The sequence below is a fragment of the Trichoplax adhaerens genome, genomic scaffold (assembly GCF_000150275.1).
Source record: "Trichoplax adhaerens TRIADscaffold_3 genomic scaffold, whole genome shotgun sequence".
Classification (NCBI taxonomy): domain Eukaryota; kingdom Metazoa; phylum Placozoa; class Uniplacotomia; order Trichoplacea; family Trichoplacidae; genus Trichoplax; species Trichoplax adhaerens.
The window spans coordinates 6,917,997-6,935,379 of NW_002060945.1; the positions used below are offsets into that span (position 1 = coordinate 6,917,997).

The 17,383-nt window shown below is 31.4% G+C and overlaps 4 protein-coding genes across 4 annotated transcripts; 1 reads left to right on the forward strand and 3 right to left on the reverse strand.

Annotated features, from left to right (window-relative positions):
• Nucleotides 1–62: 62 nt before the first annotated feature.
• Nucleotides 63–740, reverse strand: TRIADDRAFT_15762 (uncharacterized protein; the record flags this gene model as incomplete). Its single annotated transcript, XM_002111083.1, has 1 exon — nt 63–740. A coding segment is annotated over one exon (678 nt), but the record flags the coding sequence as incomplete, so codon positions are not given.
• Nucleotides 741–5,186: 4,446 nt separating this feature from the next.
• Nucleotides 5,187–5,864, reverse strand: TRIADDRAFT_16003 (uncharacterized protein; the record flags this gene model as incomplete). Its single annotated transcript, XM_002111084.1, has 1 exon — nt 5,187–5,864. A coding segment is annotated over one exon (678 nt), but the record flags the coding sequence as incomplete, so codon positions are not given.
• A 6,617-nt stretch (nt 5,865–12,481) lies between these two features.
• Nucleotides 12,482–12,913, reverse strand: TRIADDRAFT_7524 (uncharacterized protein; the record flags this gene model as incomplete). The annotated part of the gene is made up of 1 exon (XM_002111085.1): nt 12,482–12,913. A coding segment is annotated over one exon (432 nt), but the record flags the coding sequence as incomplete, so codon positions are not given.
• Nucleotides 12,914–16,230: 3,317 nt separating this feature from the next.
• Nucleotides 16,231–16,716, forward strand: TRIADDRAFT_7506 (uncharacterized protein; the record flags this gene model as incomplete). Its single annotated transcript, XM_002110560.1, has 1 exon — nt 16,231–16,716. A coding segment is annotated over one exon (486 nt), but the record flags the coding sequence as incomplete, so codon positions are not given.
• Nucleotides 16,717–17,383: the final 667 nt, after the last annotated feature.

A 17,383-nucleotide genomic window follows, 5' to 3' on the forward strand; every position in this document is an offset into this window, starting at 1 on the left:
GCCATCGTATGATAAAGCTCATAGGAAGTATAATTTCGATACCGAGCATTGTTAGTATCGATATGGAAATTATCGTTATGTGTAGGCTCGACATGAGTGACATTAGCTAATAAACCAATGTAGACATCATCAAGGCCGGGTATTTTTTGCACATAAGGTATAGCCCAGATTAGTCGATCGGCAGTCTGACCAGTCATAAAATAACCAAAGCCGGAACAATATGGTGCGAACTTATCCATTGGATAATTATCATAAGAAATGTAGTATTTACTACTTTTATCGCGTATCGGGATACGATTCATTGTTGAAACGAATCCAATCCAACAATGACTTGGATTAACTGTAGGCCTAAGACTTAGTGTTACTAAATAATCAAATAGACGCCATTTATTAATCCAGACATCATCATCGCCCTTGTAATAAAATTGTGTCTGGCAGTAGCGGCGCGCCCAATACATGCCTAGTATTGTCTTCTCAGTTAAGACATGATGATGTTCGATTAAATCAGTAATTACTAAATCGCCAAATAGTCGAGCTTCTTCATCTACACGTCGATCTATTTTAATATTACCAGTACGTCCAACAATAAAGATTAATCTCCATAAATTAGCAATACGAATTCGTTGTTGAAATTCGGATGTATTGCCCCATGTCTGACGAATTCCGAAACGCTGATCGAAATGGCGCGCTGCGCTATTAATTGCAAACACTACAAATGCTGGTTGATTACAACGTCGAGGAGCAAGCTTTTGATTGTATTTAACGATATACTGATCGCCAATAGCATGGAATTCCGCTGTTGATGGATTAAATTCACTTCTATTATATTCTAAATGGGGTTGGGGTGACGGTGATGTTCCATCTGAAGAACTAGCTTGCATATCTATTCTCTCTTTTATATCGCTAGAAGACGAACATCTACCATCGTTACATTGTAATAGTTTGTACTTTAAAAATTGTTGGTATTCTTGCGAGAAAAAATACCATGTTAAAATGAATAATAGTAATATAATGATAACAGCTAATTTTCGATTTCGAGGTGAATAAAAAACGAAAAGTAGATGAATTTTTCCCGGCAATTTCTCTTGATTAGGCTTAGGCATAAGAGTCAATACCGATTCCATAGCTACTTTACAGAAGTAAAGATAGAAATAGCAAAATTGATCGATGACTAGATTATAAACGACCAGATCTTATGGTGTTGTCTGTATTTGATATTCGGGCTAATATAGAAATAGCTTTCATTAGCTTTATAGCGTCTATTTATGTCTTATTCAAATAGACTTTATTTATACGAAAAGTAATATACTGTTAGGCCATTTAGATCCGCAGGGCACGAGATGTGTATATAAAAATTTTAACAACGACAGGTGTGATGGCATAAACTGGCCAACCGGTTTATATGCAACATATGCCATCGGTTTACCGTTAGGTCTATAGAGAAAAAACTTATTATTCTTCTATATGCTTGTAAAATTAAACACAATCCTGTCTAGAAATAATAAAACAACATTTAACTTTCTCTCTCAATGACTTTAAATACTGATATTAATTTGCTAGAAATGATTCTTTCCGACAGAAATCTTCGAAGGAATTACTCGGTATAATCTATAACTCTATCAATAAGCTAAAATGAGAAGTCTTTAATAAAATAATACTACAAAATAATTTATTCTTCTTCGGCTATTCCATTTAACCATTTGAAAAAAACAAAATCGGCACGTTACCAAAGTTACGCATAAACACTAAATACTAATGTAAGGCATTATACGCATAAGCGTTACGACATGCTTAGCTGATATTGTGGCAAATTTAAAAATTTTGAAAGATCACCCAAATAACTGTATATAACGTTCCCAACATAGTTATTTATGCACCTAACGTGTAAACAAGCTGGAATCATTTTACTTAGTGCCTGTATGCGCAAAGAGCATCAATTTACGGTATTCTACATTTTAACAGGTCATGAAGCCTTAATAATCTAGTCGAACTGTTGAATACGCTGTCTGCCATACCATTTATAGTTATATAGATCATATTGTAATGATCATGCACTACTTTAAAATACATTAGAGCACGCAGATAGCACGAGGCAGTCATAATCAGAACACGATCTGACCTTTGAGGTCTATTATAAGTTAGTTATTTAATTAATTTACTTTCCCTTTACTGGAAAATGAATTAGTTTTACAATTTATAACGTACCGACAAGCTATCGACTGTACTACGATCAAAATAATGTATTTATACTTAACGGTGATCTTTAACGCAATGATATTGGTTTACTCTACTAACATCTTTTTATCTATCTTAATTCAAATATACTAAGATTTTTCGTGATTGTGAAAATAGAATAAATAGAAATGTACACTAGCCAATTTTATAAATGTAACTTATTGGTAACAGTCGTATTCAGTTATTAGAATTGATATAATATACCTGAGGCAGTCGCAGCTATTTTAAGAAAGAAATTATGCGATAAACGAAGTAATGATGATAACACAAGCTGGAGTAACCTACAATTGTCCAGACATCCATTGTAAAATGGCTGTTTTGGGCATTTCACTAAATCTATTCCTTTTTCGTGGTATGATGACAAGTACCTTTCGTTTTCATGTGTATCCTTTGACACGATTTTACTGTGCATGGATAGAAAAGTGTGCTTCGAAAAATTTACCATGAAATCAAGTTCTTTTAAGCTATTTTTTGACTCTGAGTTACAGTTGTTTTGAATGATTCTTGAGTGCTACCTTTTCTATCGTAATAAATAACCTATTACAATGTTTATAAAATGGCAATGTTGTAAAAGAATGACTATTATTGAATAACATTGGAAACATTGCGTATAGTTTTATACCTCTAGAAAATAATTCTTATGCCTACTAATTCAGCATAGATTGTTCTATAGTAGCAGATTTTCGTCTGTTAAGTACAGTTATGTAGTTTACTCTTTGAAATGAAATTATATGCTAAACATGAATAGCTAGAATTGCTAAACTAAAGATGGAAAAATTTATTACATATGGAATAAATGATAGCAAGAAACAGAATGTTACGTCGCTCCATTTTTCTTGGGGTTATACAATAACATTATTATCAGATTAGACACGAAATTTTAGGCCATTTATTTTATGTTTTTATGATTACAAACGGATACTGAAATTACTTGGCAATAGATCGCAAGTGTTGCGATATACATAGCATGTAAGAATATTGCTGGAGTTTAGTAGAATTATTCTACTGTGTACGGCAGTTTTAGACAGTTTAATATCCAAAATAGGGGTGGCCCGATGTAAAAATCCATCACACTTTCTCGCCATCCTTTGTGTATTAGTAGAATAATCCTACTGTATATGGTAGTTTTAGACGATTTAATATCTAAAATAGGAGTACATTGGTTTAAAAAATCTGTCATATCTTCTCGTCATCCGTTGTATTTGAATGCAAAAGTGCTGTTGAAATTTATAATGTCTGTATAATTTTCAATTTTAATGACCGCAAACTCTTATTTTTTCCTTTCATCCGTGATCGATTTGTATTTTACACTCGTTAGATATTACGTGCGTCTTACGATTTAACGTCATTCGTCAATAACTTGGTACCTAAGAATCATGTAGCCTTATAATATCCTTTCAATGATTCAGCTAAGGACAATTGGAATCCATTTTCATAGTAGGTTATCATGTTTTTCTGCTTAAATTGACTTGGGTAGTTCTTCATCAACCTGCTATAAATCTTAATTTTAATGGGCAATGTAAATACTTCTAAAGCTAAACTTCTATCGCTAAAAATTTGCTCTATGCAGTAATTTTGGAGCAATGTTATAACCGTCAAGATAAGAAAAATCATCTGTACATTTCGATTTATAATTACACTGATTAACATTGACTTCCAACTTTATTGATTTAACAAACACTCATCCATTTACAGTAACAGTATATAATGAATCAAGTCAAGTCAACAGCTAGCTCTCTATGTAATATAACATTTATATCTGATTTCAAAACTACTTCGAAGATGGAATAGATACATTTTAGGGTGGTGATTGAATATCAGCTAGAACTGTAAACCTTGAATTCGTAAAGTGCACAACATAGTGTTTCAATAAAGTTTTAGCAATTGTACTCTGTAGTACTACTAGGTCATGCTATTCATTATGCGTGAAGTACAAAAAATCTTATTAAAAAAACATTAAAAGCTAGAAAACGGCGTATGGCACAAAGGGTGCAACTATCTAACAAAATTATAAGAAAGAATGACGAACTATATAAATGATAAAACTATATCGATAGTGTTAAAATGGTTGTATCCTTTTATAACAACTGAAAAATGCTGTGTCATTCAAAAGCCGAAGATTGTGTCCGTGTATCTGTGGAGAAGCCAGGAAGAATAAAATAAACCCTGCCGATGAAAAAAAGTCGATCATGCATTTTGGAGCATACAGTGTATTACTTACGTAATTTCCATCATAGAGGTAAAGAAAATTTCTTATCTCTACGGGTTTTCATACATTAAATTTAAATATCGTTAACATGGAAATATTCTTTATTACCGTCATTTTAATTCCAATGTTGAAATGTTGACGATGCTGTCTATATTTTGTGAAAATTTTTAATTCGTAAAGATAAAATTTCGATAAGCTTGTAAAAAATTTGTTTATATATTGTATATTAAACCATTCCAAAAATTAATATACCAATATTATATCACATACAGTAATGAACAAGAGAATTAATTAATCAGTTCATTGATTGCAAGTAGAATAAGTAATAATATTTATGACGAATTGAGGATCCATGATTTATTTTCTTTTACTAGCAATTGAGTGCCTAACCGAGATTGTGCAAATCTATCAGCTCGTACTATAGATTTTAGACATGTACAGCATATTCTATATGCTACCGGATATTTGCGAATTCTATATACATATGTGCATCAATAACTTCTTAATTATCGTTATTCATTAAACAGCTATTATCCTTGCTAGTTTACCTGTCGTACTGATGTAATATTAATCAATTTTACGTTGTATCAATAATTTGATCATCCATAAGCTGCACATATTTCGTCCTAGCTGAACGATGAAATGAAATCATTAGTTCAGCATCATTAACACCATGTTCAGCCATCGTATGATAAAGCTCATAGGAAGTATAATTTCGATACCGAGCATTGTTAGTATAGATATGGAAATCATCGTTATGTGTAGGCTCGACATGAGTGACATTAGCTAATAAACCAATGTAGACATCATCAAGGCCGGGTATTTTTTGCACATAAGGTATAGCCCAGATTAGTCGATCGGCAGTCTGACCAGTCATAAAATAACCAAAGCCGGAACAATATGGTGCGAACTTATCCATTGGATAATTATCATAAGAAATGTAGTATTTACTACTTTTATCGCGTATCGGGATACGATTCATTGTTGAAACGAATCCAATCCAACAATGACTTGGATTAACTGTAGGTCTAAGACTTAGTGTTACTAAATAATCAAATAGACGCCATTTATTAATCCAGACATCATCATCGCCCTTGTAATAAAATTGTGTCTGGCAGTAGCGACGCGCCCAATACATGCCTAGTATTGTCTTCTCAGTTAAGACATGATGATGTTCGATTAAATCAGTAATTACTAAATCGCCAAATAGTCGAGCTTCTTCATCTACACGTCGATCTATTTTAATATTACCAGTACGTCCAACAATAAAGATTAATCTCCATAAATTAGCAATACGAATTCGTTGTTGAAACTCCCATGCATTGCCCCATGTCTGACGAATACCGATACGGCGATTAAAATGGCGCGCTGCGCTATTAATTGCAAACACTACAAATGCTGGTTGATTACAACGTCGAGGAGCAAGCTTTTGATTGTATTTAACGATATACTGATCGCCAATAGCATGGAATTCCGCTGTTGATGGATTAAATTCACTTCTATTATATTCTAAATGGGGTTGGGGTGACGGTGATGTTCTATCTAAAGAATTAACTAGCATATCTATTCTCTCTTTCGTATCGCTAGAAGAAGAACATCTACCGTTGTTACATTGTAATAGTTTGTACTTTAAAAATTGTTGGTATTCTTGCGAGAAGAAACACCATGTTAAAATGAATAATAGGATTACAATGATGACAGCTAATTTTCGATTTCGAGGTGAATAACAAGTGAAAAGTAAACGAATTTTTCCCGGCAATTTCTCTTGATTAGGCTTAGGCATAATGGTCAATTCCGATTCCATAACTACTTTACAGAAGTAAAGATAGAAATAGCAAAATTGATCGATGACTAGATTATAAACGACCAGATCGTATGGTATTATCTGTATTTGATATTCGGGCTAATACAGAAAAAGCTTTTAATAGCATTATAGTACCTCTTTATATCATATTCAGTATTCTATATTTATCGTAAAAGAAACGTGCTGTTACGTATTCTTAGATCTGTAGAGCACAAGATGTGCATATATAATTTCAACAACGACAGGTGCGATGGCATAAACTGGTTGACCAGTTTATGCCACTATATGCAATGGGTTTACTACTAGGTCTATTGGAAAAATTCTATTGTCCTTCTATCTTTTCATAGAATCCAACACACAATCCTGTCTAGAAATAACAAAACAACACTTAACTTTCTCTCTGCACGACTTTAAATATCCCTATTAATTTACTAGAGCGATTCTTTCCTAAAGAAATCTTCAAAGAAAATACTCTATATAATCTACTTGTCTATCAATAATTTAAAAATTGGAACTGTGTAATAAAATAATAGTACAAAAATAGTTTATTCTTTCACGACTACCCATTGAATCATTTCGAAAAAAACAAAATCAGTAAGTCATCAACATTAAATATAGATAGACATTGATGTTAAATATTATATAAGCTTTATGGCATGATTGGTTAGCGCTGTGATAAATAACTAACTGTATATAATGTTGTTGACGTAATTATTGATTTATTGTAGTAGCCAAAACATGCACTTGATGAGTGAATCAAGATGGAATCATTTTATTTCTTACCGGTATACGCGTAAAAGAGCATCATATTTACGGTATTGTACCTTTTAGAAATAACGAAGTCTTAATAATCTAATCGAAGTGCTTAATACACCTTCTGCTATACCAACAAGAATTATAAAGATCACATTGTATTGACTACAGTGTATCAATCAATATGAAGTATAATCAACAGCTTTTATATTTTCTACGAAATATTCTTTTTTGTCTTAGTAGTCGTAAATACAGATGCGTAAAACTTATGCAATATAGTCTACGAAATAGATGATAGATTTACTCTAGTAGACTAACGTCCTCCTTTCATATTACTTTATAAATCCGGCATAGACAGCAGTGTTTTTGTTTACAATGATCTGTTCGGATTTTTAATTCACCATTATAGAGCGAATCAAGTTAGAGTAATTTAGCGATATCATTGCATGATCCAATCACTATTGTATTGCTTCTTATAGTAATATTTTTATCTATCAAGCCAATTTATTAATTTACGATATCCGCTTACCTTCGCTACGGTTTTTTTTGAAGATTTTATTGCAGTTTATAATTATAGTGTAGATATAAATTAAAAACATCGAGGCTTATAATTATGCTTAATCGGTTTATAAATAGATTTCCATCATTTCTAAAACTATAATCCTTACTCTGCTGATTTCAATTTAATGACGCAGGCTATCATGTTTTGCATTTTCATGATATCATTCTAGAAACTACCGATCGTAATAATCTATTACTTCATACCAATAGGCTAGCAATCCGCTTGTCATAATTATGAAAATAGAGTAAAATAGGAACGTACACTACTCAACTTTATTAATATAACTTATTTAGGACAGTGGCACAGTGGCAACTATTCACAGATTTTTTGATATTCTCACAATAGATTTGAATAAATATGCTTATTGCACTGGTTTATTAGAATTTATATAATATATTTTAGACAGTAGTATCTAATTCAAGAAAGAAAAAATATCTTAAACGAACTAATAATGATAATAACACAAGCTGGAGTAACCTACAATAGTCCAGACATTCAACTAGTATTTTATCAATTTACCAATGAACTGGTATAATTTGGATCCTACTATTAAAGAGAGCATAGCAATTATTTTCATTAACGATATAAATATCTGAAAAATAGCTTAACTCTATTTAAACAGATAAATTGGTTATATAGGAGAGTATAACTGTAATAGTTATACTATGCTGTTTAACTCATTATATTTCACTATTTTAAATTAAAGATTTCTGGTTTTAAATTTTAGATGAAACTGTCAAAAGTTTTTCTCCCTTCTATTGATACAATAAATAATCAAACAGGATCATCCTTAACCATTGACAATCCTTAAAAATGACGTCACAAGCTTAAGATTTATTTCCTATAGTTATTAATTGCAATTTAGAAACATTTACAGCTATCTATCTTATAATTAGGCCAAGGATGATCATCTTTAATAATGTGAGAGTTTTTTAGCAGGAATGCACAGTTATTTTGTACCTATTCTATTCTTATAGCCATTCATTCATTGTAATGGAAAAATAATTAATAGTTGTTTTAGAATTATTACCAATGAAAAAGTGTTCTCGATGTCTAGTAATAATCTTGAACTTGATTGAAATTCGATTCTTAAATGAGAATACAATGTATTAGAAGAATAAATTTGAAACATTTAAAGAATTCTATCGCGGATGAGATTAACACTGTGATTTTTACGAAGAAAGAAAAAGACGTAATATTGTCAAGATCACAATTATTTCTATGTTAAAGCCAAAGATCATCAAGCTTACTGTTTTGACATTTATTTATTCAAATTTGAATGTTACAGTGCTGGTAGTAAATAAAGAATAAAAAATTTGAAGTAATTGAGTTAAATTAGTCATCCGTGAAATCTATACCTTAAACCGGTTCTTCATCATCTGCTACTGACATGATAAGCAAGAGTAAATTAAAAAAAGCAGGGTAAAATTTTCCAAGCATTATTTGCGAAGTCTGACAATAAAGCAGACGATCATTGGCAATAATATTTGCTTCTATAAAACATTCTAATTTGATATTTAGCCAACAACACAGGTAAAACTCATTTCAGCAATAAAACAGACGTAATTTATAGAATATTTCTGTAATAAATATGTTATATACTCCATTAATGAAACAAGCTAGCGAGAAACCTGCTTCAATTTATTACCTTTTACTCTTTATTTTAACATAGTAAAACTGTATTCTTGCTCTATGATATTATGGCTGTTCTACCGTATAAGCCTTTTCATTAGATTGATTAAGTTACTTTCTTAAACATTTAAGACTTATATGTAACAAGAGCTGTTTCCCTTTCTCGTAACTGTACTTTGGACATTTCATGTTATAATTTTATATCAGTTATATAAAATATTTATATGGACTTTTTTCTACATCGTATACGTTAATACTAATGTGTTCTTTTGTTCATACAATATACCTATACTATGCACCTTGCTAAGATATTTCCTTTTCATATTAAAGTAATTCTTATCCCTTATACTATTTATAAATTCTATTCTTACAATATCAAAGGCAACTTGAAACATAAGAAGAATCCCTTATTCTACGATATGACTACTTTTCTTTATAGCTTTTTCAGGGAGATAGCTTAGAATACGTTTATAAAAAATGTGCTAAATTGAATTTAGGTTGAACGATAAGTTAAGACAATCGCTTCCTTCTACTTTCTTCTAACTACATTTATATGTCCAATAAAGATAACTTATATAATTGTAGTAAAAATGTAGTTTTGATAATTTCAGTAAAATCTATTCTTCTCCAATCTATTATGGCTAGTACCTTTTGTTTTCGAATTCATCTTTCGAAACGGATATGCCCTACATAAATATAGACTGAAAAGTGTGCTTTGAGAATATAAACCTACTATGAAATCAAGTTCTTCGTATTTTATTTTTGATATATACAGGAGTAAGCCCTACTGTGACTGTAAGTTACCTATGTTTTGAACACCTCTTGAGTGCTACCTTTACTTTCATAATATTATACAGTCCATTAAAGTGTATAAGATAGCTGTATTACAAAATATATTAGTAAATTTTGTAAAGAATTGACTATTAATACAGCACCAAGGAAACTGTTTATTGTTTTATGCCTATAGAAAATAATTTTTACATCCGCCAATTAAGCTTAGATTACTGTATGGTAACAGCTTTTTGCCTGATAAGTGAAATAGTATAGTTACTTTGAAACGACATTATCTGCTTTTCTCAAGAAACAAAACATCGCGTCGTTCAATTTCCTTGGGTAAAAATAACAGCGTTATTATGGGATTAAACATGAAATTTTAGGCCATTTATTTTATATTCTTAAAATTACTGACGAATAATTAAATTTCTTAGCAAGAGATCGCAAGTATTGCGATATTCGTACTATGCAAAAATTTAGTTGAAGATCAGTAGAGCCTTCTAATGTGTATAGTAATTCAGACTGGTTAATATCCAAAATAGGAGTACACCGGTTTGAAAAATCTGTCATACTTCCTCGCCACCCTTTTTGCATTTGAACGCAAAAGTATCGTCGATATTTTATAATATTTGTGTAATTTTCAATTTTCAATATCTGTAAGCTATTGCCACAACTACTCTTGCGACATAAGAAAACGACACGGTACTTTTAATAAACTTTACTTTAATCCGTAGAACTACTTCCCTAGCCTACGGTATTGTAGCTGGAATCCTTGCGAAGTACTAACTCGCTCAACACAATATACGATATAAAGCTATCACACAACTTAACCTTAACCTGGATCACTTTTTATTGATCACAGTCCTTCTTATATACTCTTTCAGTAGTAATAAACATATTTACTATGCTATTAATACATTTCAATAACAAACATGTTATTACGATTGAATTATCAAATATGGACATTCGAGGTAATAAACAATTTCATACATAAATCTACTTCGACTGTAAGCCCTGTCAAGCTGCTACAGTATGTTCCCGATACATACTTGTAACATATTGCGATATTATGATAATATCATAATAACTTAGGTTATTACTAACAATAACAATTCCTAAAGTAGTCGCTCATACTCCTAAAAAGTTCAAAACAAAATGTCATTATAAACTACACTTCCATATCTAAGTTATTTTGGTGTCTGTGATAGCTATTTTTTTCTTTCGTACGTGATTGATTTATATTTTATACTCTCTAGACATTAAACGCATCTTAGAATTTAGCTTCGCTCGTCAATAACTTGATACCTAAGAACCACTTAGCCTTATGATATCACAACTGCCTTTATATCAAGATAAATTTGAATTTATTTTCAAAGGTAAGCTATAATTTTTTTTCGCTTATATTGACTTGGGTAGTTCTTCGTCAACCTGCAATAAATTTTAAATTTTAATGCGCAATGTATAAACACATCATGAATTTAACTTCTTACGGTTAAAAAATTTATTTATTACGTAATTTTGTGGTAATGTTATAATCACGAAGGCAAAAAAGTTATCTGGGCATCTCGGGTTATGATACTGTTTAAAATTTGCTTCCAATTTTGTTTATTTAGCAAACACTCGAGTAATTTCAATAGCAATATATATAATCAATGGAGTCGATGGTTAGCTGTTTAATTTACATTAGATACACGTTTACGATGGTGGCAAGTTACGAACCTGGATCTGCATATGTAAAAAATATGCAAGGATTTATCGAGAATGCAACCATCGAAGCGTGTAATAAGGGTATTCGCAAATATCTAAGGATATAAAAAACGTTGTAGAATAGAATCTAATACTAAGAATATCTGGTCTTATTTATACGAAGAAAAGAAAAAAAATGGACATTCTATTAATTGAAGCCAAATAAATACTTAGCTTTCACTAAGCAGACACTCATTTACTATGATAATAATGTAGATAGAAATACAGCACGTAAAACATGTAAGAATTTTATATTAATTCTATCATCATCTGTTGTAGTATTCTTAAAACTCAAAGGTACAGAATCAGTTAAGAAACACTCGTAATAAATTCAGTAACCTAAGTATCATGTACAAGTGTTTCAAAATAAATAGGCAACCTTAGGAAAAGTGAAATAGTTATAACACAATATTTGCTGTACTCAAGTTTTCGACATTAACGAGATATTAAAATATTTATCTATATACTAGAATATTTACACCGTTAAGTTTGTTAAGAACTCTTTCCAAGAATATGTAGAATGATAGTAAGACATGATATTTGTTGTAACACAGCTTCATCTTTTATCGTCCTTCATAAATGCTATATGTCTCCTTCTCGCCATTTGTTGAAATTTAATCATCAATTGAGAATTATGTACACCATGTTCAGCAATAGTTTCGTACAATATTTTTCCATTATAAATGAGCTTATTAACATCATAGGTACGAATATGAAATCTTGGATTATGAATAGGTTGAATTCCTGTATTATTAGCTAAAAGTCCGATATAGACATCGTCAATACCAGGGATTTTTTTAACATATGGAACAGATGTAATAACCTTACTAGCAGTTTCTCTTGACATAAAATAACCAAATCCAGAACAGAATCGAGGAAATCGCTCACCATTAAAATCTTCGTAGGAAACGTAATATTTACTCTTTTTATTACGGATTGGTACATGATTAATTGAAGAGACAAAACCAATCCAACAAGAACTCAGATCGATATTTGACTCAATTCGCACGTTTAACTTGATTATCAAGTCAAATAGTCTCCATTTATTGACCCAGACATCATCATCCCCTTTATAATAAAATTGACTCCGACAAATTTGACTAGCCCAATACATACCCAATAAAGTTTTATCGGTTAAAGACTTGTGATGCTCTTTCAAGTTAATCATTAATAAATCGCCATGATTTTTAGCTTCTTTATCGACTCGTTCATCGATGACTTTGGATCCTGTACGTCCAACAATGAAAATAACCTTCCATAAGTTTTTACTCTCAAAGCGTATATTGAATTCCGTAGGATTGCCCCAAGTTTTGCGAATACCACTACGTCGATTGAAATGATTAGCAGCACTATTAATAGCCAATACTAACAAGGGAGGATGCTTGCAAGATTTCACACTTAGTTTTCGATCATACTTGGCGACATAATGATTGCCAATCCACTTGATAGTGTCCTCGTGAGATTCCAACGTGATGAAATTTTGCTCATTATCGAATGTTTCGTTTATGGCAACAGTAGTATAATCATTAACACTAGCGATAGAAGTCGATTCTTGTCGACTAGGCTGACTTGGACATTGCTTTTGGTACGATGGCAATATACTTGGTTGTGTATTTAAGGTTACTAAAATGAACCATGCTGTAGTGATGAAGGCGAGTACAATTACAGCAGCAATTACTTCTCGATTTCGACGTAGGCCACAAGCCAAAGACATTTTCTAAATCTTTTCCGTTAGGTGCATGTTAGTATTATTTTATGAGTCATACATTATTGTATATCTGTATTCGAGATAGCACTTTCTTCTACGTATGAAAGAACTAGACGCAGGAGGCCAATCTATCCAGGCTAAACGAAGTGAATGGATAATAAATATAGTGATATTATTTTCAATCGATACTTTTACATGGCTTAGATTATAGTACCAACTAAATTACAAGACCAGTAAACTATAAAAAATTTATCGATTACTATTAAGAGTAGAACATTATATCGGCCCTATTGCTTTTATCTTTCTGCATAAATAATATATAAATATTAGCAAATTACCTGCAGTATAACAGTAAGCTTATTTTAAACGATCCAAGATAGTAGACGATATATTGGTACTGTTACAATAATTTCCTTTGATGGATTTGAATTTTTAGTGCCGCTATAGAATCTCAACCTCATCGTTGTATCGACATCTTATTCTTCTCGATTAAATGTATTGACTATCTCTGGCATTAACAAATATCAGTAAAAACTTGTAGTTCGATATATTTACTCGTAGCTGTATCCTTATGTTGACTGTAGGACCCACTTCTCTTTTTGGCGCTTGTCGATGACTTGTTATACCGCATAATTTATGCATTCATTATTACTGTGCCTATTATAGTAGGTAACACCACGCCATATGTACTACTACAAAAAAATTAACCTATGTGCAATTGTCCATAAGTTATTAATAGTACACTGTCAAAATAGTGCCATTAATAATGCATTGTACAGTATCGATCTTACCTAATAAGTAACTATAGTACCGATGGTATATGTAGTACTACTGTAGAGACCATATAGAATTTTAGAGATACCTATCCTGTTAATAAAAATGCTCCCCTTTATTAAGAAGTAGTCCTTTGACTATGAATATGACCGCCCATACAGGGAATAGAACAACCTATAATAGAAGTGGGGTTTACAGCTACCGTAGAGTATATAAATAGACGCTCACTACTACATGCTGTAAGTCTGCACTTGACTCAATTAGATTAGCTGTCAATTTTAATTTTCAATTCAATCAAATTATTAACTACGGGAATCTTCATTACTTCTGGTCGATCAGTCTAGTGCCCAGACATTGCCCGTGAAGAATTGGTAGATAGCTCTACGATCCTTATCATACCATCATGCGAAAATAATAGGTAAAAGGAGATTTAACCCTAAACTTCTAGGTTAATTGAATCGTAGATAGAGTGTATCTTCTCTGTACAAATACTTCTGTCAAATATCTACAAACTAGGTAAAGTTTTACTATAAAAAATATCATCGGAAGAACTATAACCTGCATTTCTGTAACTTTTTATTACTGTAGTTATAGTCGTCTCTTGCTCATTTAAACTAATCATACTATATGAGCGTAAAAAAATACGCGTTATGTATACAGAAGGACTCATTTGTGTAATCGATGGGAATAGTTCATCTGTATTTATATCGCGTAGTAATAAATAGAGTAAGTATTCATAAAGCATAACTACAAAATAAATTAATCATTCCTTGTCTACTTGAGTTGCAAAAATATAATTGACTATATTAGATGTTTACCATCTTGTAAAACGCCCCAATACATTTTCTTTATCTTTGTTTAATTCTCATGATTCAGCTATAATGGCTGCCAGAACTGTTAAAATTTAAGCAATGGTTCCGAAGAAAGACAACTTAGACAGTTAATTATTCAGTTAGTTATTCAAATGCGTAAGTTAATCCACAAAGTCGTAATATTAATGTATATGCTTGTATCTGAAGCTTATATTGTACACGAGTATACTATATTACGGGATATCTAGTGTTTATTTGAAACATTTTACATATCGTAGATGCAGCTGTATCTAGATTATGATAGATAGCACTAGTACAAAGTTGTTATCATTATCTCGTATAACATGCCCGTATCATTAAAGTAATACCTATTTATCTACTACATTTAGAATCGAGTTACTTGTATTAAATCATCATCAATGTTACACATATTATGTACTGTAGTGAACTAGGATAAATTGATACAGCAAACATGTTTGTTGCACAATAAACGTGTATGCTGATAATTTGCTGTATTGAGTGATAGAGTTCGATGAGATTATTTCACTTAACCCAGTTTGCTCTATATGAAGTGCGGCTGATTCTATGACGATAGTATATAGGGTAAATAAATAAAAATATTAATAGCAAAATCTACTAAAAGAAATTTTTAACAATCAAAGAGAACTTTCCTATTAATGTATATAGATAAATAATTTACGAATGGGTACATGCATTTGGCGTTGGATAGAAATTAGTTATAATAGTTTTAAAATTATTTACGATTAAGCAGTCTACATAGAAACCTAAACTTTCTCTTTTTTATTGATACGAAAGTAGTTCTTAGGTACCGGTAGTATTCGAATATAAGCGATGGCTAAAACTCTAAGACGAAAATTTATTTCATTGATACTGATATTTATCACAATCTATGGCTGCTATCTATATTTAAGTAATTCTAATTCAGCTACTGAAAGACGAAACTACGTAACTAAGGTAGTTAATACAGAATCCTTATTTAGTGGCGAAAGGATTGGCTCATCTACCATTGAAATTGAGCGCTACCACAGTGCCCCTCCTTGTCAATCGTCTCCTTTTATTCTTCTAGCAGTTAATAGTCACGCAAAGCATAAGTACAGGCGACAAAGTATTCGAAAATCATGGGGCTCTACTATATCGCAAAATGAAACTGATAATTTACCTGCCATTTTATGGAAAACTGTATTTATAGTTGGTATAGTTAAAGACAACAAAATTATGGAACAAGTTTATGAAGAGGCTAGATTACATAAAGACATAGTCCTAGGTATTATAGACGAAAATCGTCGATCTTTAACTGAAAAAACTGTATTAGGTATGCTCTGGGCACAACTATATTGCCAACCGACATTTTTTTATAAAGGAGATGACGATGTGTGGGTGAATCAATTTCGTTTATATATATATGCCTTGCAAGCTAATCGATCATTTGAAGCACCAACCAATAGCTTCTGGAGAGGATTTGTAGCCGTTGATAATCGTAAACCTATTCGTAATAAAAATAGCAAGTACTATTTATCGATGCAGGACTTTAGTGAAGATCTTTTTCCACCCTTCTGTTCCGGTTTTGCTTACATCTTATCAAATCATGTCCTACAAGAAATGACACGAATGATAAAGGAAGTTGAGATGATTCCACTTGTCGATGATGTATATGTTGGATTACTCGCTAATAAATCTGGTATTAGACCTTCACTAGAAGGCCGATTTCATTTGCGTAGTCATTTTAAAGACTTAAATCAGGAAATATTGTCTGCATTAGCAAAGCATCGCGTCTTGACAGCAAAGGATCAAGTTCTGTTTAAAAATATCAGTTATCGTCATTATCTTACCCAATTCTGTAACAAGACAATGAAGCGACAAAATATAGACTATTTCGACGATTTTCAGTATTTTTATCAATTCAATTTTCACAAAGAATTAAATTGCTCAGACATAAATTTAGTTATTTAATAACCCCTCAATTAAAATATTTACTTGGTATGATGTGAAATTATTCGGCACTGAGGTACCATCATAGATCTATTTGTTTCATTTTGTCCCGTAGCAATTGATTTGGCAATATGGATTCTTATTTTTAGCAATTGTCTTTTAAATCAATTTTACATGGTTTATAGCTTATATTATCCCTACTTGTTCTTTATGTCAATATAATACAGCTTTCTAAGAGTAATTCATTCACTACCGTTTGTTGTTTGAATACTACAACTACTCGTAAAAAATTCTACCTGATCGATACTAAACTTTCTTTGGAAAGTAGCTCCCGTGAATAATACCTTTTAAAAATAATGGTTATCATGTTTACGGATTATATCCAATATGAAATTCTTTGCAATATTAATAATAATATTATGTT